Here is a 27,500-nt window from a genome sequence, read left to right on the forward strand (position 1 = left end):
TCAATCAAAGCGGGGAACATAGAACCCGGGGAACATAGACCCGGGGAACATAGGGATGATCCCCTCTTCTCTCTCTGGAGAAGACGGTAAGCTAATTTCCACCAAATGTTGGCGTGTTCCTTTAACCCTCATTGGAACGACCTCACGACGCCCGTGAACGAAACGCCCCCCGGATGCCAGTGCGCCCGGAACAACAACACCCTCCTTGTGGTCATCCCTATGTGGTCCCCCGGGTTCTATGTTCCCTGCTCCCGAAAAAAAAGGGTCCTATGTTCCCCGGGTCCTAGATAAGCCATTCTCAAACAGTGGGCCAGTGAGCGCCATGGAGTGGGCCGCGGAGGCAGCCTAACCTACTGCCAAAATCAATGCTTAATAAAATGTGTGTGTTAGTAGTCGCCGCAACGACTACTAATGGAATTGAGAATGTTTTTCTGGAGGAAAGAGAATAATATTGTTGGCTAGGTGGTATAGGCTATTGATTGCGTGTGTGTGTGTGTGTGTGGTTCAAACGTTAAACTTCTATTCCTAAAAGAACACCAGAGACAGAGTTGTGTGAGGGTGTAGATGGTGCATGTTAGATGGAGCGGGGAACATAGGACCCCCAGGGGGAACATAAGACACAAAAGAAATTAAGCAAAAATATCAATCGATTTAAAGGTAGCTATAAACAAGCACTTATGGACACATATAAGAGAGAGGAGCTTGAGCAGTAATGTGACTGCCCTAATACATATTTTTTCTCATTTGGATATTTGGATATATAAAAAAAAACTGTACTTTTAATAAATGTTTCATTATTTGTTATATTATTTTTATTAAATTATATAATGTCAAATATTGTAAGGAAGGGGCAGGGCTTGATACGTTGTTTTACTTCCCCCCCTGTTCCTTCTCGAACACTTATTGTATGGAAATAGTCTTTGACTATTTACCTTTTTGTTTTTTAATCTTGTTTTATGTTTCTATGTTCGAGACAAATCAAAATCAAATCAAACACCCTCAAAAAAGACAGGCGCTATATAAAATGAAGCTATTATTATTATTATTATTATTATTATTATTATTATTATTATTATTATTATTATATTATTATTATTATTATTATTATCATCATCATCATCATCATCTCTGGAGAAGAGACGGTAAGCAAAATCTCCGCAAATGTTGGCGTGTTCCTCCTTTAACCTCATTGGAACGACCTCACTGCCCACACGACGCCCGCGTACGTACGGAGCACCCAGACGCCAGTGCGCCGCCGGGGCACAACAACACCCTCCCTCCCTTCCCTCCTTCCTACCCGACGCGGATCTTGAGCATGCCGCTGAAGAGCTCGGGGTTGTTGGAGATGATCCAGCCGATGTGGATGACCAGCTCCTGCTGCAGCGCCGCCTCACGCTCGCCCCCCGGGGGGCAGCACTTGCTGTAGATGATGCCCTTGATCACCCCGGGGGACAGCGGGTTGGAGATCACCTCCTCTTCGTGCCCGAAGCGACCCAGGGTCACCTGTGTAGGCGGCGCGGGCACGGACATGTGCGCCGGCCGGCCGGCAGAGAGAGAGAGAGAGAGAGAGAGAGAGAGAGAGAGAGAGAGAGAGAGAGAGAGAGAGAGAGAGAAGAGAGGGAGAGAGAGAGAGAGAGAGAGAGAGAGAGAGAGAGAGAGAGAGAGAGAGAGAGAGAGAGAGAGAGAGAGAGAGAGAGAGAGAGAGAGAGGAGACCAGACACGGATACCATTAGAGGATTTACTTGTAGTGCAGTGTAATTGTCAGCTTTGTATACACACATGCTCAGTGTGTGTGTGTGGGTGTGTGTGTGTGTGTGTGTGTGTGTGTGTGTGTGTGTGTGTGTGTGTGTGTGTGTGTGTGTGTGTGTGTGTGTGTGTGTGTGCGTGCACACGATTGTAGCACACAGCGTGATGTGCTGGTCTCCATGTTCCAATTACTGGCACTTCCTTTGTTCCAGGCTATAAAATTGGGCTCTTAACAATAAAGAGTGGGGGGGGGGGGTGTTACAGTTCTCCAGATTGCTCATTTTGTATTCAGTACCGACTCAGAGAAAACAACACTTTTGCTATCTGTGCTTTTATCTTCTTGGCTACGTCTAAAGAAATGTGGCTTTTGATGTTAGAATCTGTTAGTCTAAAGAGTTACATTAGGTAAAGAGATCCATTCATCTTTAAAAATCTAAAACACAAACCTGGTAATAAGCTACCCTGAGTGGAGGGGGAACAGATTTAACTACTGCGTATGGATTTTTTTTTTATATATTATGGAAAAATCATATTGTTGACATTTCATAACTTTTGGAACTGTAATCAAAACTACAGAAAGTCTGCAGATGTAAAAAAAAAAAAAAGTGAGGCTATCACATCCACAGGAAGAATAGTCAACACGTCGATGATGACTAATGGGGATCCTAATAAACATAAACATAAACATCCAGGATCCCTGTTCCTTCTCTGGTTGTGGCCCGTTCAGTGGTCTGTCCACGGTTTCTAGCTCCCCCTGGTAGGTCTATGACAGACCACTGAACGGGCTTGGCCTATCACGTCCGGGGCGCAAAACACAAAAGTTGCAATCTGAAGTACAAATCTCCCGTCTCCAAATTACTTAATCTGATCAAAACATCAATATATGTTTTTTTTTCTTTTTGCAAATTTGCTTTACTGAAAGGAAAGTCGTGTGAAGGCATGAGGTATATTATAAGTATAAGTGATGTTAACATACGATGAATGATTAACGTTAGAGGATTCAAGGCGGCAAATTTGGGGTTAGCCAACATTAGACGTGGTGAACATTACGGTTAGTAACTTTGTTATCATATCACATTACTAAATGTTATCTTCAAGCTCTAATTCGAACGACGTTTGCTGCTTCCCTGTTTACTTTACAGATACACCCCCCCCCCAAAAAAAATAGCAGCGCATGTACGGCCAACTTCCATCCCTAGTTAGCCTTCCTCATCCTCATCCTCATCCTCATCCCCCTAAGGAGGGAAGGAATCCATACTGTATATCTTCCGACTGAGCTGCTAACTGTATGGGAGAAGGAGACCGCCCTGCCTCGAAATTCTAAAATCAGCACTTCCCTCCGGGTATGCAATCTATATGCAGATTCACCCCTTGAGCTAATTCAACCTAATAAATTGCCTAAAAACTCTCCCGGAAGGTAAAAAAAACAAGCGGAGAGATAACCGAAACACTCTCGGGAAGGGGTCTAATCTCTGGATCACACATTAAAGGAATGAAACGATGCAGCTAACCCGGCGAGGAACTGGGATCAGACAAACTCCTGAGTGGCAACGTAATGAATTGTCACACGGGAGTGTATAAATATACGTAGCGTTAAAGGGACAAGGTGCGTTCAAACTGGCAGCCTCAATAAAGCTGAACGACGTGGGGGTGGTAGGCGCACGCGACAGAAATTCAGCCGAGATGAAGAACGAAGCAAGCCGCCATCCAACTCTTAAGCGCCTTCCATAGGATGCATGGGGAGTATTGGATGCACTGTATTCATATTAAAGTCACAATAAGACATTATTTCCAATTCTGTTTTTTTTTTTTTTTTTTTTTATCAGTGAACATTAACACCATGTCACCTCCCCTGGATAACCATTCAACGTGACATTGGTTCAACAGAGGGACAGTTGGACTGTTTAGCCCCCACGTTGTATGGTTCCACTTACCTGCTTGCCATGCACTAACACACTAGTAATACTGGGGGCAAGGCTGTCCACTAGTTTTGTTAAGAGACTGGCAGCAAGACGTACAACAGACCTGGTGGACAGAAGCACAAGCACAACCTTAAAGGGGTAAGTTCAGAATTTAGGACATCTAGCCTCATTCCCTACTCACGGACTAGAATCATAAGAAGAGGATGGGTCAGTGTCGTCGTGAAAACGTTCCCAGTGACGAGAGCGTAGTCTCCCTTGCACCAAACAGCTCATCCTCTTCAAATGATTCTCGCCGACGATGTGTTTGACCAACGGGAGTTCTCTCTCGGTTTAATCCATGGCATGCTTCACACTCGACACCCAGCACTTGCTAGTAGCCACAAAACGAATCTAAAGTAACGGAGGGGGGGGGGGGGGGGGTTCAGTCTACGGCCAGCATCCCAACACTTTGTTTGCACCCATACGACAGTCTAGTCTTGTCTAGCCGTAGGGGAATTCAAGTGTCAAAATGATCACTGAATCCTTCACTCTCTGCTGCAACTAACCAGGAAGTAACCGTGGCACTGTAGCAATGACTTTCTATTTTATACTTATCTATTTTTATCTAGCACACTCTCAGGAGCAAAACAGAAAAAAGCATTTCATATAAAAGTATTCTGTATTTTTGTATGACAACTAATAAAGAAACTTGAACTTGAAACGTGAACTTGCAGCACAAAGTAAAGGATTCAGCGATGGCTTGACTTCAAAACGATGACGTAAACACGTCAAATATACTGTTGCAGCGTTATGTTTGCTTTTGGTTTTACCTTGGGAGTATAACGGGAGTTTTTCTTTCTATATAGACTGAAAGGTGTCCCCCGTATTTGACATTAACTCTGTGGGCTACTGCCAGACCTCTGGGGGTCCGATGTGAAACAAAGCACGGATTGATCCGAGAGAGAGAGACTTTATCGATCAATCACATCGCCTGTGAGAAGGAAATAGGGCTAGACTAAATTCAGAAATTACTCTCTTATAATCATAACAGTGAAGAAAGAACAACTAGGACGATTTGGCTAGATGTGGATTTGTTCCTATAAATTTCCAATAGCTCCAGCTTAATTCTTATAGCAACCAAAAATGGAAAGATAAGTATGTGTGGTATTCTACATGTGTTCATGCTAAGAAACTAGCACTGCTGCCTCACAGCAACAAGGTCCTGGGTTCGAACCCCAGCAGGGGGCCTTTGTGTGTGCAGTTTGCATGTTCTCCCTGTGTTCGCTTGGGTTTCCTCCCACATCATAAACACATGCATGTTAGGCAGCGACTACAGATGAAAACTAGCTCATTAGCTAATTCTGGCACATTTATACATTGATGTGGAAACGGAAGATGTTGATTAATGTGCACTGACACTGGGTAAAAAAAATTAAATAAAAAATTAAACAAACTTAAATAAACTTAAACCTTAAGAGGCCTTGCACCAAATGTTTAGAAGGCCCAGTTTTTCACCATTTTGGAAAAGACATTGGTTGCTATGTGCAAAACAACGGTTGCTATGTGATATGAGAAATATATAAGCAACATTTTTATCATTTGGATTTTGAATTGATTTGATCTTGTAAACAAGTCAGTGGATCAGCATGCTTTCACAATGGTTTACCTACTGTATCACTGCACAGCAATTATGCCTTTTCTATGGAAAGTGCCAACTGCATAAACATTCCGTGCTAGGCCTCTATTGTCGAGAAACGTGACATTATGTGCAGACGTACGTGATCCATATGGAAACTACAAAATAAGTGTTTGTATCTTCGAAATCATAATATATCCTGTTTCAATGTCGCATCTAAGGGCTGATTCATGTTTCTGAAAAAAATGCATAAAACATGTTGTGGAGAAAGAATAAACATCTTTATGGAAAGGAATGGTTTGTCCCTGGCGTCATTGCCAGTCAATTCCCCAGCCTCTCGGCGGGGACACGGAACAGTTGAATATTCAGTTCTAGCTTTTGCTTCCGACTGTAAAAAAGAACAAACGGGTGAATCCTTTCCATTCATTTTGATTTAAACACCCTAAACCTACACACTTTTTAAACGGAGAGCTGAGGCGTTCACCTAATTAAATAATCAATCATGTGTTAGTATAAAAACCCAAATTCAGTCCCTGAATTCGATTCGCCGTTCTTGTATTTAACCTCAGCGCTTTCTATCCAGCCTTTATCCACACGTTGCAATTCGTCTTCACTATTAGATTCTCTTTTATTTAATTTTTTTATTCATTGCCAAAAGGATCCGTTAAGCTTCGCTGCAGCATACAGTTTAATGTTCACACGTTTTCTGATTGCATTATTCACAGGAATGACTGCAGCCAGCCGGGTGACTCCTCCCGCCTGCAGGGGTCTCGTTAGGAAGAAGCGACAGACAGGAGCTGAGCGTGACGCGGCGAGCGCCATGCAGTCAGGGAGCTCAGCCGGAGACACATCCTTACAGAGAGGCGACTGAACGAAATGAATAAAGAAACATAATGAACCTTGAAAGAGTTGTACCCTTCCTGCTGACCTGTCGTACAGAACTTGTAAGTGGCTTTGGATAAAAGCGTTCAGCTAAAGGACTAAATGTAATGGCTGAAGAGAAAAGTGGTGCTTGAGAGGAGGCAATCGTTTGTTTATTAATAAGTGAGCAGAAATAAGAATGCCCACTGCGGTGTGTGGGGATGGCTGATTTAAGCTTGGGGCAGCGGTGGGATAAAGGTTAGAGGTTTATCCAAAGCGCTTTACAATTTGTTCCTCACATTCACTCACACTCACGACGGCAGAAGCGACCATGCAAGGTGCCAACCTGCTCAAGGGACACTTCGACACACTGCCCGGGAGGAGCGGGAATCGAACCGGGAACCTCTGGATTACCGGACGACTGCTTTACCTCCCGAGCCACTGTCGCCCCCCCCCCACTGGCATAACAGCTACATCCATCCGCTCTGGCTTGTACCATCTATGTGTTTGCACCATCTGCCCTGTGTCTGTGCTGACGGGGCCCCTCCGAAGGCCCCTCACGGCAGGCGGCCTGTGACCTGCTGCCTCACACACCTCTTCAGTCTGTAGCTGAGGACCTCAGACCAAGAACCATATAAGTCTATTTTTACGTTTTCAGAGGAACAATGTCTTCAAACTTTAAAGATGGTGGGTTAAGAGTGTCGTGTTGAAGTTAAAGACAGTGGAGGTTGAGTCGTTTCTTCACACTCACAAGTGGTTTTAGATTAACTTCACAACTGCAAATACATGGGCTGTCCAAAAAGATTTAACAGACTTATATGGCTCTAAAGTGCAAGGGTTCAATTCAAATCTCTATATACTGTGTAATAATAACATTTTACTATCAGTGAAATTATGCATATAATGGAGCTCTGGATAAAATTGTATCACCCTTATTGTATATTGTGAAAACGAATCGTGCTTAGACTGTGTACCGTAACCTATATATAATTCAGTGATTGGACCTGCATAAGTGGGCCTATAATGGGACACCTTTTGTAAAATAATAAATATAATAATAATAATAATATTCAGAGGGCATGGTATGATGTTATTATGGTATGATGTGGAGCCATTGGTGGTTTGTTGAGGAACCCATTTCAAGCTCCACTTACCAGTCCATGTTAAATAAATAAGAAAGGAAATTGAACAGAGTTTTGACACTGTTTCAGAACAAGGTGGAGACCTCTTTCACTGCACAATAATTGAATCCCTCTATGGGAAGTCAGATTAATTACAAAAGCAAACATTCACAACGACGTTGGGGAGAAAAAGCTTGCTGAGCTGTCAAGTCAGGCAACTGCACCTAATACAGAACCAAACCAAACCATCAAACACAGGAAATTATGTCTACAGGAAAAGCATGAACCGTCCGTAAAGGAAACTAGGACCATTCCGACCATTCTAGACCTATTGCAAAAGAAAAAAGGTCCCGTCTGTGGTGGTTAATTAATGGAGAGAATGCAAGGACACTAAGCTACTGTACACTTCCAATCCAGTGTTAGCTTAGCCTTGCTAGCTTGGCCTAACTCACAACTGTGTGTTAGCCATCTTGTTATGAACCTGAGGTATGCAGGTTAATCAACAATGGCATTGCTAAAAGTGTAGTAACTTGCTAAAAAAGCAAGCAATACTGCTGAGGCGTTATGCTGCATTTGATTATAACTCGGAGGTTGGAAAGTCTGACTTCCTACCAAGAAAAATCTAATAAAATGGCACGTCAACTCTTCGGTTCCTAGTCGCAAACTCGGGTATGATTTCTCAACCCCCGGTTCAAGGCTCAGCGTCATTTAACGTCATTTCAACAAGGCCACCCACATTGTATTTAAACGTTAATGTTGTTAATTAGCCGTTTTAAGAGTACATTTTGTAAGTATATTAGCAACTATATGCCGTTGTAAACTGTTGTAGTTCATGCAAGACAAATCATAAGAAAAAATTGCCAACAATGTTTAGCGTGAGCATCCATGTTTTTCCGACTTAGTAGCTGGAACGCACGTAGGTCAGAGACGACGTGTTTCCCAACCTCCCACCACCGAGCATAAATTAATGCAGCCTTAAATCGATACTGATTCAGTCGGCTAATGAGCACACAGCTCTCATGCTAGGCAGCTAACTAGCTAATGACCACACAGCTCTCATGCTAGGCAGCTAACTAGCTAACTAGCTAATGACCACACAGCTCTCATGCTAGGCAGCTAACTAGCTAACTAGCGAATGACCACACAGCTCTCATGCTAGGCAGCTAACTAGCTAACTAGCTAATGACCACACAGCTCTCATGCTAGGCAGCTAACTAGCTAACTAGCTAATGACCACACAGCTGTCATGCTAGGCAGCTAACTAGCGAACTAGCCAATGACCACACAGCTCTCATGCTAGGCCGCTAACTACTGTAGCATTACTCCATCTGAACGTCATCATTACCTGTTTCCCCTGTACCAGAATAGTGGTGATGTGAGGGGCAATAGATGCAGCGAACTTCTTGATAATGGAAGCAGTCTGGCGTACTGCCAGCCTAGCGTTGCCAGTTTAAATCGAGAGTTATTTAGCATCGAAATGTAAACAACACGGTGTGATTGTGTGAAAAAGGACAAACAAGGGAGAACAGGTAAAGAACAGATAATGTCACAGGATTTAAATCAAATTGACTAAGTGTGTATCATCGGATAATGAATAAGTGTGTGTGTTTGTGTGAGAGAGAGAGAGAGAGAGAGAGAGAGAGAGAGAGAGAGAGAGAGAGAGAGAGAGAGAGAGAGAGAGAGAGAGAGAGAGAGAGAGAGAGAGAGAGAGAGAGAGAGAAAGAGGAATCAGACCAAAGTTTCCTGCTCCCAGCTATCCTGTAGATCCTCTCCAGCTCATCCATCATGCCCTCTGGGAAAAGAAATAATGTTGTATCACTTGTATATTAGTATTACAAAGAACATCACTTTTAAATTGAAAAAATATGGCCTACAACATGCCTCATTAACCAGGGCTGGAAAACGACCTGTCCCAGAACATGGCTACAGGAGCAAGAACCATCACAATGGTGAGTTTTTTGGTATGTTTACTCTTTTTATTTTTTTTATTATCTTTTTTTCCCCTTCTTTTTCCGTTTTTCTCCCCTCCCAATGTTAGTCGTTATGCCAATTCCCAATCCCCTTCCTGGTCGTTGCGCACTCTACCCCCTACCGTCGGTCCGGGAGGGCGGAGACTATCACATGCTTCCTCCGACACATGTGCAGCCAGCCCACCGCTTCTTTTCACCTGGCAGCGCGGACTCTCACTGGGAGAGTGTAACGTGTGGAAGGATCACACTGCCTCTCCTAAATCCTTCCCTCGCTGTGCAGGTGCCCCGACCGACCTGTAGGAGTCGCTGTTTACAACGACCAGGATACACGCCACCGGCTTCCCTCCCGCCAAAACACTGCCAATTGTGTCAGCACGGACGACCGACCAAGCCGGAGGCACCGCTGACAGCTGGATTCGATCCCACTGTCTCTGCGGTGGTAGGCAGACGCTTAGTCCGCTGCGCTACCCGGCCACCCCCCCCTATTATGTCTACACTTTATGTGCTAATTTTGTGCCTGTCTTTTTTCTGCTGTGAAGTACTTTGAGCTACAATTCTTGTATGAACAAATAAAGTTATTGTTATTATCTGTTAATATATACCATACTAGATGTTAATATTATATATATAATTGTTTTAATAATGCTTGGTGTGGTTGGTGATGACATTACTATATGGTGGCCCATAACAGTACAAGCTAACACTGACGCCTACCGTCTTTGAGTAGGAAGTCTTCTCCCTCTTTCCTGACCAGGAGGGAGGCCAGCTGGGCCTGACTGGCCAGACAGTCACAGTCCTGCCAACAGACGAGGTCAAAGTGAGTGAGTGTGTTTTATATATCGCCACTCATCATGGCCGACATACAGAGATTCAGAGTGTAAGTAAGTAAGTAAAGTTTATTTATATAGAACCTTTCACACATCAGGGTCACAAAGTGCTTCACATAGTAAAAACATCAATAAAATGCAAAAGATAGCAGCATGGTAAAAGAAAATAATAAAAAACGTGAAAGATCAGGAAAAGCCAAAACAGATAAAAAAGACATAAAATATTTACACAGAGCATAATTCGCCAAACGCCTGTTTAAACAGCACAGTCTTTAGCTGCTTTTTAAAAGTGTTTACAGAGACCACAGATCTAAGGTCCAAGGGCAGAGCATTCCACAACCTGGGGGCCACGGTTTCGAATGCTCTGTCCCCTTTTGTCTTCAATCTAGACCGGGGGATAGCCAGCAAGCCCTGATCAGACGACCTGAGCGATCTGTTCGTGGTGTATGGGCGCACTAGGTCGCAGATGTAGGCAGGTGCCTGACCAAGGAGTGCTCTATAGGTGATGACCAGAACCTTAAAGTGAATTCTGAATTTGATGGGGAGCCAGTGAAGGGAAACTAAGATGGGAGTGATGTGGCAATATTTTCTGGACCTAGTCAGCAGCCTGCTACTGCTAGAGTGCTACAAGGATTCCTGTTGGTTTATCCAGAGTGTCGCCGCCCTGAGCGTTCAGAACTTCACTACAGCTGCTCCGTGTGATGGTTCACTGCCTCCCCCCCCTCGCCCCCCCTCCCCGCCCTCGTCCACTACTCACGTGGAACTTCAGCATGATCTCGCCGGTGGACTTGTCCTGCCACTCCGCGATGTCGATCTCCGGCTGCTGCTGACCCAGGTCGGCGATGTTGGGCGTGCTGCTCTGCCTCTTCACCTTGGAGTGCTTGGGCATCTCCAGCTCCTCGAAGCTCTTAAACTCTGGGATCCTGGGGGGACACACCACGATTGTGCAAGCAGACACACGCGCGCACACGCACGCACGCACACACACACACACACACACACACACACACACACACACACACACACACACACACACACACACACACACACACACACACACACACACACACACACACACACACACACACACACACACACACACACACACACACACACACACACACACACACACACACACACACACACACACACACACACACACACACACATTTAGAATCTTTATTTATGTCCACATAAAGACAATGTTTAAAGGACACAAATATTATCAGTGCACTTGTACATTGTGGGTTATTCTGATACATTCGTGCCCAAATTGACAATGGCAACTAAAGTTACACACACACACACACACACAGGATGATGAACCAGACAGTAGCATACAGCTCATGGGTACAGATAGCAGCGTCTTCTCCAAATTGCGCGGCTGCCAATAATAGCTGACACTAAGCAATATCTTGCTAACTGTTTGGCTCTTCTCTTCGGAAGACATAGACACACAGGTGTAGCCAGGTTAATTTGCACCACCATTTCTAGCGGTGGGTCCAAAATAGATCAGATATACATTTCAAAAGGTACCCAGCGTTCCATTAGGGTTTCACACACACACGCGGCGGGGTTTGAAAGCTTGGCGTTGCTAATAAACATTTTAAATCATTTTTATAAACTGGTCAACACTGCTCAAAACTGCTGTATTTCCGTATTTGGCTGCTTCGTGATCACAGCGCAGACACATCATGCACCCAATGCCAGAAATAATGCAGTGTTGACCAGTTTATAAAAATTATTTAAAATGTTTATTAGCAACGCCAAGCTTTCAAACCCTGCCACGTGTGTGTGTGTGAAACACTAATAATAATAATAATAATAATAATAATAATAATAATAATAATAATAATAATAATAATAATAATAATAATAATAATAATAATAATAATAATAATAATAATAATAATAATAATAATAATAAATAATTGGATTTTAAGAGAGAAGCGCCTTTCTCAGACTCAAGGACACTGTACAAGGAAAGGGTGGAAAAAATATTTTTTTTAAAATAAGATAGAAAAAATAAAAATTATGAATATATGTGTATAGTAACAACAGGAAAAAACAAATAAGACAAAGAAAGGAAGCAAGGTGCTGTCCAATTGGATGAAGTGGTTGAAATTAACAAACAAAAAACAGAAAACAAAACAAAAACAAACAACAAAACAAAACAACGGGATCTGTGGCTTAAAATAAAAGAGTCAGGTGTGGGCTACTTGGGAGCAGGGCCGTGTTGCGTGAAGGCAAGTGTGAACAGGTGGGTTTTTAGGTGTGTTTTGAAGAGGTTGATGGTGTCAGAGCCTCGGATGGAGGGGGAGAGAGAGTTCCACAGCCTGGGGGCAGCTACAGAGAAAGCTCAGTCTCCCAGTGTGGAACGCCTGGTGCGGGGGATGGTGAGGAGGTCGGAGTTGGAGAAGCGGAGGCCTCGTGCTGGAGAGTAGGGGTGGAGTAGGTTGGTCAGGTAGTAAGGGGCCAACCCGTGCAGGGATTTGTAGGTGAGGTAATGGAACGCTGGGTACCTTTGAAATTTATATCCGATATATTTTGGACCGACTGCTAGCTTTTAAGCAGTGCTTGGTGGTGCAAATTAACCTGGCTACTACGTGACTAAGTGACAAGTGACTGCGTATTCGAGCCCCTGGCTTGCATCGCAGTCATGAAAGGGGCTATCACACACCCTACATACATAATACACTACAAAAAGGTCACTTTAAAAAACCAACTGTATACATTTGAGCAATATTCTGAACCCACTGTATATTTGTATATTATTACTTATTACTTCTTACGTTTAGCATTGTATTAAATTTTTATAACTTTTTTTTTATCACGTCTATTTTTATTTTATTATTTGTTTTTTTGCGGGCATCGCCACATTTCACTACATGTCTGGTGTATGTACAGTATGTGACAAATAGAACTCTTGAATCTTGCTGAAAAGTGCTTTTTCGATGGACGGAAAGGAGTCCGCAGGTCATCATCATAAAGCAAAAACCTGAACAATCCCTTGAAATTAACAGAAGGACAAAGGACAAAGGTCAAAGGACAAAGGTCAAAGCAGCCCTTACTCTGCCTCGTTGACACGCAGGAAGTCCAGCTGCTCCACGTTGGCCCCAGATATCAGGGTCTGGACGGTTCCGACGGTAAAACCAAAGCATAGAAAGACAGGAAAACAAAGGATTTGTACAAATAAATTACGTATGGTTGCCCCCACGTTATGATGTAATCAGTCCTAATCTACCCCACAATGCAAAGCATTTAATATATCCTCTTCTGCTGTTACCGTAACATTAATTATCAAAGGTTTAAGCTAATGTCATCTACCACCAAATGTTACACAGCTAGGTCCGTGTCCTGCCCTTGTGGGAGGAGTGGTAAATCTGATCATTCACCTATCCCAAGCCCCGCCCCCTCCTAGCTTGACCAAGGAAAGCAACGCTTATGATAGGAGGGTAAAAAAGATGTAGTTTGACCAACACTCCTACGCAGAGAGTTGGATGACGTTCGACTGTCAAACATCTCTGCCCAAACAGGAAGTAAACTAACCGGTGCTACCTTTACTCTGTAAAAAAAAAAAATCCTTTAACACATTCGGGGCCAGACCCGAGATATCCCGGGTTAACTCGCCATGCGTTGGGCGCCAGACCCCGAGATTTCTCGGGTTTTCTATCGTTATTTCTTTTATTCGATATTCCCATTCATAATCCATCGCGGGAGCCTGTGTTATCATTGGGAATGAGTCTGAGATCGCAAACGTCCAATACCGCCGCCTGCCGCCTTGCGGCCGGTATTGCGCATCCTTTGAAACACTCTGGCTTGGGCTGTGCGTTGATCTAAAAAGTCCAGTCCGGGTTTTCCTTGTCGCGCAGGACAAGCGTTTATAACACATGGATTGAGGAGAATCAAGCACTCATGTTCTTAGGTGGATTATGTTGGCAACACGATCGACATCAATACTTGGAATGGCGATCAGATAATTGGAATATTCTTTTTGGAGTACATCCTAGTCAAGGTAAGGGCTATAAGGTATAAATCTTGCGTTGATCTAAGAATCCCTTCTCCGCGATCCGAACGTATGTGTGTAATGTGTGTGTGTGTAACGTATTCCGTTGGTGACGATCGAAGCATAGAAAAACGACCCCCCCCCCCACCCTTTCATGCATTCATGATGAAACATAATACCTATAATATATCATTGATTTCAGGTTGATTGTTGATACAGGCGAGAAACGGCACAGTTTTTTGTGAAATGCACTAAATGCTGCATAGCAGCATTTTCTGGGATTAGACAGGATTACTCTAAAACTATACTCATATTCACCACGGTATAAAACGGGAATGTATGGATGAATTTTATTTTTTTTCACAAATTGAACGATAGATGTCAAATGGGCAATGTTATTATATCCATAGCTATGCTATTTAATATAGTTTGAGCCCTGCAAACACCGCCATGTATCCCCATTCTTTAAAGCGGTGGCCTTCTTACCACACGGTACACAGCGACCTCTGGCGCTGAAAGTGTTAACATATTGAATAAATAATAATATGTTATTCTTTCCCCCATATTTCTAGTCTCTTTTATAAATGAGAACCAAAAATGTGTTGAAAAAGGTAAAGAGATGATTCCCAAGAGAGGCTCTGGAGTCTGTGACGTACAGGCACGGAGACAGCTCTGCGTAGGACTGTGTGTTTCACCGAAGAAAGCAGTAGTTGTGATCAGAGGATCAAGAAAAGAGAGCGGCTCATTACTGACGATTCGGCGCACCTGTTGTTGGGCCTCGATGAGCCTCTCCCTGCTGTCTCTCAGCGCTCGGGATCGAGTTCGCTCTCCAGAAGACACAGCTACTGCACAGAGCCTTGAGCATCTAGTTTAGTTTATACCAGCTTGTGCCCGCAGGCTGTTGTTGTGTTGCATTCAAGGTGCATTTGGGTTTTTTGAGTTTGACTTCAGTAAAGCCTTCCGTTCAACTGCCCGTCTGGTTTCGTGTTACAAGCCGACAGAAAAACTCTGATGTTTGGTAGCAAACTGTTCGCACCCGTGCTTGCTAACGGCGAAAAAAGGATGGTAGATGCTTTGTGTTGTGGGATAGATAGATATCGTTTTTATGACATCAACCGTGGGTGCCCCGTTCCTATACACGCCGACGAGACTGGCTGAGGCAGCGCATGGGAAAAGAAAATGTCTGACAAATCCTTTCAGCAACATACACGGCAGGATACGACAGACAGTTATAATTAATTATAATATAATTATATATTAATTATAATCCCCAGAGGAGTCGGTGTGTTTGTTAGCACACCGTGTAGGCTACACAGTGGTGGAATAAGTACACAGTTCCTTTACTTAAGTACAAGTAGAAATACCCAGATAAAATAGTACTCTGGTAAAAGTAAAAGTCCTCCACTCAAATTCTACTTAAGTAAAAGTAGAGAAGTATTTGCTATTGAATGTACTTTAGTATTTATGCTGCTCTGATTAAAGGTTATGTTAAAGTGGTATGTGGTCCAGTTATGCTGCTCTGATTAAAGGTTATGTTAAAGTGGTATGTGGTCCAGTTATGCTGCTCTGATTAAAGGTTATGTTAAAGTGGTATGTGGTCCAGTTATGCTGCTCTGATTAAAGGTTATGTTAAAGTGGTGTGTGGTCCAGTTATGCTGCTCTGATTATAGGTCATGTTAAAGTGGTATGTGGTCCAGTTATGCTGCTCTGATTAAAGGTCATATTAAAGTGGTATGTGGTCCAGTTATGCTGCTCTTGAAGTTGACAGGCTTCAAATGTGAAAGTAAGTATATAATCTTCATACATTTTTGCCATGTTTTCTATGCTAAATCTTTTTCTTCAAAGTATCTAGTAACTGATGAGTTCAGATACATGTAGTTGAGTAAAAAGTACAATATTTCCTTTGAAATGTAGTGGAGTAAAAGTACAAGTTCCATAAAATGAAAACACTCACATAAAGTACAAGTAGCTCGAAATCGTACTTACCGGTAAGTAGAGTACTTGAGTAAAAAATACTTAGTTACTTTCCACCACTGAGGCTGCAGATACCACTACTGACGACTACAAATGTAGAAACACTTGAGTGAGTAGATATCTGCCACACTACGATGATGATGATGATGATTCTGAGACGGGCACGGTAAAAAAAAAATTCGGACGATCAATTAGAAATAAAGAATGAACGAATTCACAAATGGGAAGAAACTGACCTGAAGTCTGTCGACGTGAACCTTGACCCCGCCGATGTTGCCCTTCTTAAATGACGCCAGCATGTCCAGGACTGGGTTGAAACGGCTCCCCCTAGTGACAGGGAGGTCCACAGGATTCAATGCCGTTCGCATTGAACAATAGTGCTAAATCACACACAGTCTCGGTGCACATCGTTTGTGTTCATGTCATTCTGAGTACAGCCCAGTTTATTTATCTAGTTCTTGTAACTGACAGCTGGTGTTGTCAAACGCTTGACGAGGAGCCTCTTAGGAGCTTGGAACACTGTCAATAAGCAACGTGTCGGGTCAGTTATCACTTCCTCTAGCCAGCCCAGCCCGCAGTACAAAGTGATGTGAGCATTCACCTCTACTCCTCTGCCAGATCAAAACAAAAATAAAAAAAGTGTGCCAATGGAGAAAATGGGCCAGTTTTTCCCCCGATTACCTCAAGACGTCAACTTGTTGGAGATCTGCTGGACAGTGACATTACGTAACTCAATCAGCACAGGCCATCTCAGTTCTATACCGTCGCCGCCCATAATAGCTCATCATCCAAATCGATACTCAACTGATGACTATCGAGCGGTTTCCACGAGACCCCATTGACTCATTATTACAGATGCTTCGCTGTGGCTGCGTAAGCGGTCGCAACACATTGAACATACGGCACTTTGGGTGGCGGTCAATAGCGGCGCGACCGGTCTAACCGCAGGGCTTCAGTGATACAAATGAGATGCATTAACCCCCAATCAGCAGGCGGACACTGAGGCGCCCGCCTGCGAGGAAGCCAAATGGTACAGAGAGAGAAAGAGAGAGAAAGAGTGAGAGAAGGAAGGAAGGAAGGAAGGAAGAAAGAAAGAAAGAAAGAAAGAAAGAAAGAAAGAAAGAAAGAAAGAAAGAAAGAAAGAAAGAAAGAAAGAAAGAAAGAAAGAAAGAAAGAAAGAAAGAAAGAAAGAAAGAAAGAAAGAAAGAAAGAAAGAAAGAAAGAAAGAAAGAAAGAAAGAAAGAAAGAAAGAAAGAAAGAAAGAAAGAAAGAAAGAAAGAAAGAGAAGGATAACGGTGGGCTGGGAGAGGTGGGGCTGAGTTAGTTTATCCTCAATGCCCAATGCCCATGACACAGAGAGAGAGAGAGAGGGAGAGAGAGAGAGAGAGAGTGTGTGTGTGTGTGTGTGTGTGTGTGTGTGTGTGTGTGTGTGTGTGTGTGTGTGTGTGTGTGTGTGTGTGTGTGTGTGTGTGTGTGTGTGTGTGTGTGTGTGTGTTGTATTACTTGATGTTATCCTCTCGGATCAGAACCAGGAAGAGCGGGCGTCCCTGCATCTTCCAGCTATGCTTGATGAACTGCAGGACGTTCTGTACAAAGGGGGGGGGGGGGAAACATGGCATACCTGGTGTTTACCCATCAAGTCAGTTATCGAGGAATGGACCTGGTCAGGGGCTGGCGTGGGTCATATGTAGGGATGTCCGATAATATCGGCCTACCGATATTGGCATTAAAATGTAATATGGGAAATGATCGGTATCGGTTTAATTTTTTTTTTTTATGTTGTAATTTTTATCTTTTTTTTTTACATTTATTTAACCTTTATTTACCAAGGCAAGCAAGTAAGCAAGTAAGAACAAATTCTAATTTTATTTATTGTGAAAAGTATGCATAATGTTGTGTTAATTCCACGACAAGAGATATGTAATGTTAATTACCTGAAATTATTCCGTTTTTTGGGGGAGGGGGGGAAACCCTGCATATATCGGTATCAGTTGATATCGGTATCAGAAATTAAGAGTTGGACAATATCGGTATATCGGATATCGGTAAAAAAGCCAATATCGAACATCCCTAGTCATATGACCCCTTTTTCACTTTCTTCCAACAAACGCAACCCCTACTACAGTACATGTATTGATTGCGGTGACTGGACATTTACACACCCACAAATAACAGCCATTTGACGCCCCGTCTATTCAGTTGCCATGGAGAAATCGATTCAATTCTGTAACTACACTCCTTTTTGTATTGGTTGTTGGATGATCGTGGATGTCGAGAGTGCCCTCGTCTTGTAAACAACCTTGTTCCCAGGACAAAGAAACCTTTTAATGGGTTCTGGGTCTCTATTCACAAAGTATCTTAGAATGGAGAGCACATTCTAATCTTGGACAAATCCCCTGATTAAGCCATGCTGCTGTTTTACATCGTAACTTGACTTGAGCGCTTATACTTAATCAATACTCTATTATACTCTCTGTTCAACTATGGAGCTGTTTTCTTAATGCTCCACGGCCCACAGACCACCAGAGGCCCAGAGCTCCAGGATTCTTGTGTATAATTATTGCATAATTTCAAGGGACACAGTTCATGCTTTTGATTGAAAGGGGCCCCATCACACAGTACAGGGGCCCCGGTTTTCAGAGATCCTTTACCAAGTATTACAAAGCTGAATCTTCAGGAACCCCCTGAAGCCCCTGGATCCACCTAGCTGTGGACATCCCCTGAGAGATGTCATAGTCTTATGTCATACTCAGGTTGGCTTCCTTTCCACACTGTTTCCCAAAAAAATCATATCATTTTTTAGGTCTGTGTCTAGCTTTTCAGGTAGAAGGTCAACGTTGTTTTGGGTAGAAGAGAGGTCACTCTAACATCCAGTACATAGGTAGTATGTACTACTTAACATCTACTACTTAACATAGGTAGTATGTACTACTTAACATAGATAGTATGTACTACTTAACATAGATAGTATGTACAGAGGAATACAGACAACATGTACAAATCAACTACAAGTCCTGGCTATCCCTACATAAAACCAAGCCAGAATAACAAACTGTTTGCTGAAGAAGGAGAAGAAGAAGAAGAAGAAGAAGAAGAAGAAGAAGAAGAAGAAGAAGAAGAAGAAGAAGAAGAAGAAGAAGAAGAAGAAGAAGAAGAAGAAGAAGAAGAAGAAGAAGAAGAAGAAGAAGAAGAAGAAGAAGAAGAAGAAGAAGAAGAAGAAGAAGAAGAAGAAGAAGAAGAAGAAGAAGAAGAAGAAGAAGAAGAAGAAGAAGGAGAAGAAGAAGAAGAAGAAGAAGAAGAAGAAGAAGAAGAAGAAGAAGAAGAAGAAGAAGAAGAAGAAGAAGAAGAAGAAGAAGAAGAAGAAGGAGGAGAAGAAGAAGTAGAAGAAGGAGGAGAAGAAGGAGAAGAAGAAGAAGAAGAAGGAGAAGGAGAAGGAGAAGGAGAAGAAGGAGGAGAAGAAGAATAAATAGGAGGAGAAGAAGAAGAAGAATTAGAAGAAGGAGGAGAAGGAGAAGGAGAAGGAGAAGGAGGAGGAGAAGTAGAAGGAGAAGGATGAGGAGAAGAATGAGGAGGAGAAGGAGAAGAAGGAGGAGGAGAAGGAAGATGAAGATGAAGAGGAGGAGGAGGAGGAGGAAGAGGAGGACGAGGAAGAGGAAGAGGAGGAGGAGAAGAAGAAGAAGGAGGAGGAGAAGAAAGAGAAGAAGAAAAAGAAACAGTGCCTAAAAAGTAGTAAACCGTAGGGTAACGTGAGTAAACCCCCCACTCACCTTGATGTCATCAATCAGAAGCATAACGTCTTGGGACAGATAGAAGTCACTCAGATCAAACACTATGGGATAGCAGACCACGGTCTTACCCAGGATACGATAAATCTGGAGGGAGCCACGCATGAATCCACACACACACACACACACACACACACACACACACACACACACACACACACACACACACACACACACACACACACACACACACACACACACACACACACACACACACACACACACACACACACACACACACACACACACACACACACACACACACACACACACACACACACACACACACACACACACACACACACACACACACCATACTGTGTTAGAAGATGGATGGCTTGCAAGTAGCCAGATATACATTATTCTGGGCAGGCCATAAAACAAGCTATCAATCCTAAGATAGAAAGGGAATACACACCTGGCCGCTACACAATCTCTTTATGTACACACTCCTGTGAAAAGTCACACTCACGCACACACACACACACAAACAGCCAGTACAACAAAAAACATGCTCCAATCCACATTCATAGACATGCTCTGATCTTTCATTCTCAGTCTCTCATTTCACACACACAGGCACACATGTACAGGTACATACATATATGCGGACATACACTATACACACACACACACACACACACACACACACACACACACACACACGCACACACACACACACAACACAAACTGCAGTTCAAGTTCACCACGTTCAACTTTATTGACATATGTATTAAAAATACAATGGAATACATGTGATCTGGCTCTCTCTGCCTCAACACAAAGGACACACTGTCTAAAATAAACAACACAAACACTACATGGGCTATGTACACAATAATACAGTACATGACAACATTACATATCACGCAAAACAACAATGTGTGAAGTGCATTATGGGTGCATCATGCCTGTGGAAAGAAACTGGGGCGGTGTGTGATTTGATGCTACTATAAGACGGAAGGAGCGGAAACAGCGAGTGGTGTACTGTAAGTGTTTCGCTGCTGTCTTTACAGTCCTTTGTAGCAGCTATAAAAACACACAGTAAACACAGCTCTGAAGAGTCCGGTTGCCAAACCACACTGTGATATATACAGCCTGTCGGGACACTCTCAATGGTACGGCCAGAAAAAGGTCACAAGAGCTTGTTGGCAAAACTCCTGAAGTGCCTCAGAATATACTGTAGTCTTTGCTGTGTTAAAGTACGGCCTAGTACTGTAGTCTTTGCTGTGTTAAAGTACGGCCTATTTCTTGGTGCTGAGAGACCATGAAAGGGTGTCTGAGATGTGTTTACCAAGAAATCTAAAATGATAAGAAATGTCAACAAATGACCCATTGTTGGAAATATGAATGTGATTGTCTCTGAATAGTTCTGAAGTCAACAATGTCTGGTGTCATGTGCACGTTTGACAATGCTGCTGTTGTTGTTGGTTTGGCAACACAGTCGTGTGTAAACTGACTGTACAACAGGAGGCAGAGACAGCAGGCCTGAGGCAACTAATGTAATGATAATAATAATAAATCAAATTTCTATAGCGCCTTTCATGAAACCCAAGGTCGCTTTACAATCAACAGGGCTAGGGGAATGGGGCAGTAGGGAAAAAGGGAAAAAAGGGGAGGATGAGGGCAGGCAAGGGATAATTAACCTAATCTAAACTAACTAACTAATGGGGAAAAGCCTTGGTGAAGAGGTGTGTTTTGAAGGTGTCCAGGGTTGGGGCGTTACAGATTTCAGGGGGCAGAGAGTTCCAGAGGGTAGGGGACGCCACGCTGAAGGCTCTGTCCCCGAAAGTCCGTAACCTGGTGCGAGGGATGGAGAGGAGACCCAGATCGGAGGATCGGAGGTTCCGGGATGGAGTGTGCTGGTGGAGGAGATCAGATAGGTATCGGGGGGCGAGGGCATGGAGGGACTTGTAGGTGAGGAGCAGGAGTTTGAAAGAGATACGGAACTTGACTGGGAGCCAGTGGAGGTGGATGAGGGTGGGGGTAGGGCTGCAACGATTAGTCGACATAATCGACGACGTCGATCATAAAAACTCGTCGACGCAGAATGTTTGCGTCGATTAGTCATACTTTTTTTTTTTTTATAATTTTTTTGTTTGTTATTTAAACACTTCCACTTTAATTTGTATTATTTAATTTATTTATCTTGTTATGAGTGATTGTTGTATTGTTCAAATACATTTTGATTGAAAGTTGCTTAAGATCCAAATTCAATGAGTCATTATTTAAATTTGCTATGGGATCATCATGTTATGTTAAGTTAACTGTTAAGGCAGAGGGACTGGACAACAGGGTGACATTCACAGGTGTGCAGACTTGAGCATGTGAGGTAAAACATGCATTGGAGAAGGAGCCATGCCCACAGGAAGCAGAGATTGAGGGTGTGACAAAAATAATCGTTAGATTAGTCGACTAATCGAATGACAAAAATAATCGTTAGATTAGTCGACTAATCGAAAAAGTAATCGACAGATTAGTCGATTACCAAAATAATCGTTAGTTGCAGCCCTAGGTGGGGGTGATGTGCTGCCAGGGCTTGGTGTGAGTAATGTAGATGAGTGTGTTTTAAATAATAATAAATAATAAATTTAATTTATATAGCACACTTTTAGATCTCAAGGTGCTTCACAGCAAAAGGAAAAATCAAAAGGTTTAAAAGTAAAAGAAAAAATAATTAAAACATAAAAATTAAAAGACATAGCAGTAAAAAAAACAGGCCCTAGTGGAAGGCAGAGTAAAACAAATGGGTTTTAAGGCTGGCCTTGAAGGCAGCAAGGGAGACTGAGGCCTTGACGGACCCCGGCAGCTGATTCCACAGACGCGGCCCCAGTGTGGAACAGGCACGGTGCCCCAGTGTGGAACAGGCACGGTGCCCCAGTGTGGAACAGGCACGGTGCCCCAGAGTGGAACAGGCACGGTGCCCCAGAGTGGAACAGGCACGGTGCCCCAGAGTGGAACAGGCGCGGTGCCCCAGAGTGGAACAGGCACGGTGCCCCAGAGTGGAACAGGCACGGTGCCCCAGAGTGGAACAGGCACGGTGCCCCAGAGTGGAACAGGCACGGTGCCCCAGAGTGGAACAGGCACGGTGCCCCAGAGTGGAACAGGCACGGTGCCCCAGAGTGGAACAGGCACGGTGCCCCAGAGTGGAACAGGCACGGTGCATCAGAGTGGAACAGGCACGGTGCCCCAGAGTGGAACAGGCACGGTGCCCCAGTGTGGAACAGGCACGGTGCCCCAGAGTGGAACAGGCACGGTGCCCCAGAGTGGAACAGGCACGGTGCCCCAGAGTGGAACAGGCACGGTGCCCCAGAGTGGAACAGGCACGGTGCCCCAGAGTGGAACAGGCACGGTGCCCCAGAGTGGAACAGGCACGGTGCCCCAGAGTGGAACAGGCACGGTGCCCCAGAGTGGAACAGGCACGGTGCCCCAGAGTGGAACAGGCACGGTGCCCCAGAGTGGAACAGGCACGGTGCCCCAGAGTGGAACAGGCACGGTGCCCCATGGTCGACAGCCTGGTGTGTGTGGGATGGAGAGGAGGTTTTAACTGCCAGACCTGAGTGAGTGACCTGGATGCAGGTCGATGGGGGGGAGAGGAGGTCCTGGAGGAGGTAGGTGGGGCCGAGTTGCCCAGACGATGAGTAATTAAACACCAGTTGGGATGATGGTGCGATTGTATTAAAAGCAGAGCTATAATCAATAAACGTTCTGGCGTAGCTATTTTTCTTCTCAAGGTGTCCTACACAGCAGCGCATCTGCAGATATATCGAGACCGCGGGCGAAGAACCATAACGGGTCACGGGTCGCAGGGATATTACATTTTATATAGAATATAAACCTACACTCTTTTAACAGAGGTCAAAGCAACAGGTCAATAATCATTATAATAAGGGGCATTGTAATGCCAGACGCAGGTTAAATAAAGTCAGTAGAAACAGCTGAGTGTAGCGGGTCTCGAGGACACGGGAGGGGATACCGCCTGCTGGGGCCAGCCGCTTTTATGAGCCCTGGCCAGCCGCCTTTATGAGCCTCAACCCTTTTAAAAGTGTTACTGACAGCAGCCGCCTCTGTCCCCTGCAGATGGACTTCACTGGCCGAGCAGTGTGCTGCGGCCACTGGCTCCAGGTTATCAGCTTCAAAGCGGGGCATGAAGGTTGTTAAAAAGCGTCCGGGAGAGAGAGGGGCAGAGGTGCTGCTAGTCATCCTGGGCTCAGGTGTGGAATCCCTAAGGAGGCCGCAGCCTCCTCCACCTCCTCCGCCAGTCCCTGTAGTGTCCAGTTTGTCCCTGTAGAGTCCAGTTTGTCCCTGTAGAGTCCAGTTTGTCCCTGTAGTGTCCAGTGTGTCCCTGTAGTGTCCAGTTTGTCCCTGTAGTGTCCAGTTAGTCCCTGTAGTGTCCAGTGTGTCCCTGTAGTGTCCAGTTTGTCCCTGTAGAGTCCAGTTTGTCCCTGTGGTGTCCAGTTTGTCCCTGTAGTGTCCAGTGTGTCCCTGTAGAGTCCAGTTTGTCCCTGTAGTGTCCAGTTTGTCCCTGTAGTGTCCAGTTTGTCCCTGTAGAGTCCAGTTTGTCCCTGTAGTGTCCAGTTTGTCCCTGTAGAGTCCAGTTTGTCCCTGTAGAGTCCAGTTTGTCCCTGTAGAGTCCAGTTTGTCCCTGTAGTGTCCAGTTTGTCCCTGTAGTGTCCAGTGTGTCCCTGTAGAGTCCAGTTTGTCCCTGTAGAGTCCAGTTTGTCCCTGTAGAGTCCAGTTTGTCCCTGTAGTGTCCAGTTTGTCCCTGTAGAGTCCAGTTTGTCCCTGTAGAGTCCAGTGTGTCCCTGTAGTGTCCAGTGTGTCCCTGTAGTGTCCAGTGTGTCCCTGTAGAGTCCAGTTTGTCCCTGTAGAGTCCAGTTTGTCCCTGTAGTGTCCAGTTTGTTCCTGTAGTGTCAGTTTGTCCCTGTAGAGTCCAGTTTGTCCCTGTAGAGTCCAGTTTGTCCCTGTATTATCTTTCAGCAGCTCTGGAGGCTCTCCGTTAGTTACACCTGGATGTCTTGGTAGCATTCCTTGTCCCCCAGCAGTGGTGCGCTCGGTGGCACAGTGGGTAGCACTGCTGCCTCACAGCAAGAAGGTCCTGAGTTCGAACCCCAGCAGGGGGCTTTCTGTGTGGAGTTTGTATGTTCTCTCCCTGTGTCCGCGTGGGTTTCCTCCAGGTACCCCTGTTTCCTCCCACATCACATGCATGGTAGGCGGGGACTACAGATGAAAACTAGCTCATTAGCTAATTCTGGCACATTTATACATTGATGTGAAAACTGAAGGTGTTGATTAATGTGCACTATTATTAATAAAAAAAAAATTAAACTCCCTCGATCGACCTCAGGCGTTAATCCAGGGCTTCTGGTTGGCATAGGAGCGAGGAGTCTGTACTGGGATACAGTTATACATAGGGATGCTCGATATTGGCTTTTTTACCGATACCGATATTGTCCAACTCTTAATTTCCGATACCGATATCAACCGATTTTAATTTTAATGCCGATATCGGCCGATAATATCGGTAGGCCGATAATATCAGACATCATTTCTATAGAAATGTAAAAAAATAAATAGAAAAATGTTAAGACCGATACCGATATTTTCCGATATCACATTTTAATGCCGATATCGGCCGATAATATCGGTAGGCCGATAATATCGGACATCCTAGTTATACACACAGAATCCAACAGAGACCGATTCAGCATATACTCATCCAAATTGAGGCCGAATCCTTAAAAAGTTTGAATCTTTAATAATAACGATCAAAAAAAGTGGCCCCGGACGCCACGACTGAAACAAGCTCAGGATGCTAGTTCCTCTGCCTGCTAGCGGCTCCGCACAGTCCGTCCGTCCGTCCAGGCCATTAGCTTGCGGCGGGGTATATAGACGGCAGTCAACAGACACAAGGGAAACTCCCTCGGGAGATAGAATGGTCTGCACCTTATTGTTGGTATAGTTCCTCCAACGGAGAGGAGCGGAGAGGAGGGGAGGGGAGAGGAGAGGAGAGGAGAGGAGAGGAGAGGAGGGGAGGGGAGGGGGAGGGGAGAGGAGAGGAGAGGAGAGGAGGGGAGGGGAGGGGGAGGGTCACAGAGGCACTTCACTTAGCAAAAGCGAAAGGCCTCTCCTCTGTCCTGATTCTCCTAGATCTATCTGCAGCCTTCGACACAGTCAACCACCAGATCCTCCTTGCGGCCCTCGGCAGGGAATGGGAGTGGCTGGCTCTGCGCTGACATGGCTGTCATCATACCTCAATGACCGCTCCTACCAAGTGTCATGGAGAGGGACCCTGTCGGCCACCCGCCCCCTGCGGACGGGTGTCCCCCAGGGCTCGGTTTTAGGACCCCTTCTCTTCTCCCTCTACACTAAATCACTGGGTAACATTATCACGTCTCATGGCTTCTCCTACCATTGTTATGCCGACGATACTCAACTCTTCCCTCTCCTTCCCTCCCTCAGATATCCACGTCTCTGAGCGGATCTCGGCCTTGTCTGTCCGACATCTCAGCCTGGATGACGTCCAACCACCTCAAACTGAACCTAAGCAAAACAGAATTGCTCCACCTGCCGGCCAAATCCTCCCCCCTAACCGACCTTTCAATCACAGTTGAGAATGCAGCTGTGACTGCGTCCCCGACCGCCAAGAACCTTGGTGTTGTCCTCGACGACCAGTTGAACTTCTCTGCTCACATCGCAGCGACGACCAGAACCTGCCGATTCCTCCTGAGCAACGTCAGAAGGATACGCCCCTTCCTGACAAAAGAAGCCACCCAACTCCTCGTCCAATCAACAGTCATCTCCCGCCTCGACTACTGCAATGCACTGCTCGCTGGCCTCCCGGCCACTGCCACTAAGCCTCTTCAACTCATTCAGAACGCAGCAGCCCGCCTGATCTCAAACCTACCGATACGGCCCATGTCACCCCACTTCTTAGGGACCTGCACTGGCTCCCCATTGCTGCACGAATCCGCTTCAAGGGCCCTCGACCTAGCATACCGTGCGGCAAAGGGAACCGCTCCCGCCTACCTCCGGTCAATGGTCTCTAACTACACACCCTCAAGACCCCTACGCTCTGCATCTTCTGGCCGCCTCAGACCTACTCCTATCCAAGCTCCGGGAGGGTCATCAAAGAGAAGTCGCCTATTCTCAGTCCTTGCCCCCACAATGGGTGGAATGAACTACCCACCCCAGTTAGGACAGCCGAATCACGTCCAATCTTTCGCCGTCGACTAAAGACGCACTTCTTCAACCATTATATGAATAAAAAAAAAAAAAAAAAAAAAAACAATAAAAAAAATCTAACCCTAACTAACCGTACTGTCATGCACTTGTCCTAATAAACTAACCTACACTGTAGCACTCAACACTTTGATGAACATTGTTGCTCAGCTGATAGAGTTGTGCCCTTCCTGATGGCTTGTCGTACAGAACTTGTAAGTCGCTTTGGATAAAAGCGTCAGCTAAATGACTAAATGTAAAATGTAAATGAGAGGAGAGGAGAGGAGAGGAGAGGAGAGGAGAGGAGAAGAGAGGAGAGGAGTAATACACAATCTTTCATGCACTTTTAAAAAACATGAAATAAACACACAAAAGTGCAACAAAAGTGCAACTAGGGCTAAAACCCCAATGAAATAAAATAATAATAAATAATTATGCTTCTTAGCAGACTT

At 44.7% G+C, this 27,500-nt stretch overlaps 1 protein-coding gene across 1 annotated transcript in view; it reads right to left on the bottom strand.

The window, feature by feature from the left end:
• phkb (phosphorylase kinase, beta) overlaps positions 1 to 27,500 on the bottom strand; it is a gene marked incomplete at its 5' end in the record, with an annotated part of 318,550 nt that overhangs the window by 19,306 nt on the left and 271,744 nt on the right. The window contains 9 exon segments of the mRNA XM_084307537.1: positions 1,298 to 1,503; positions 3,681 to 3,771; positions 9,000 to 9,057; positions 9,950 to 10,031; positions 10,820 to 10,985; positions 13,134 to 13,192; positions 16,279 to 16,369; positions 17,546 to 17,628; positions 19,810 to 19,914. Of these exon segments, the coding sequence (XP_084163663.1) occupies positions 1,298 to 1,503; positions 3,681 to 3,771; positions 9,000 to 9,057; positions 9,950 to 10,031; positions 10,820 to 10,985; positions 13,134 to 13,192; positions 16,279 to 16,369; positions 17,546 to 17,628; positions 19,810 to 19,914 (941 nt within the window).

Source organism: Notolepis coatsorum (genome assembly GCF_963971535.1).
Source record: "Notolepis coatsorum genome assembly, chromosome: 2".
In the NCBI taxonomy this organism is placed as follows: domain Eukaryota; kingdom Metazoa; phylum Chordata; class Actinopteri; order Aulopiformes; family Paralepididae; genus Notolepis; species Notolepis coatsorum.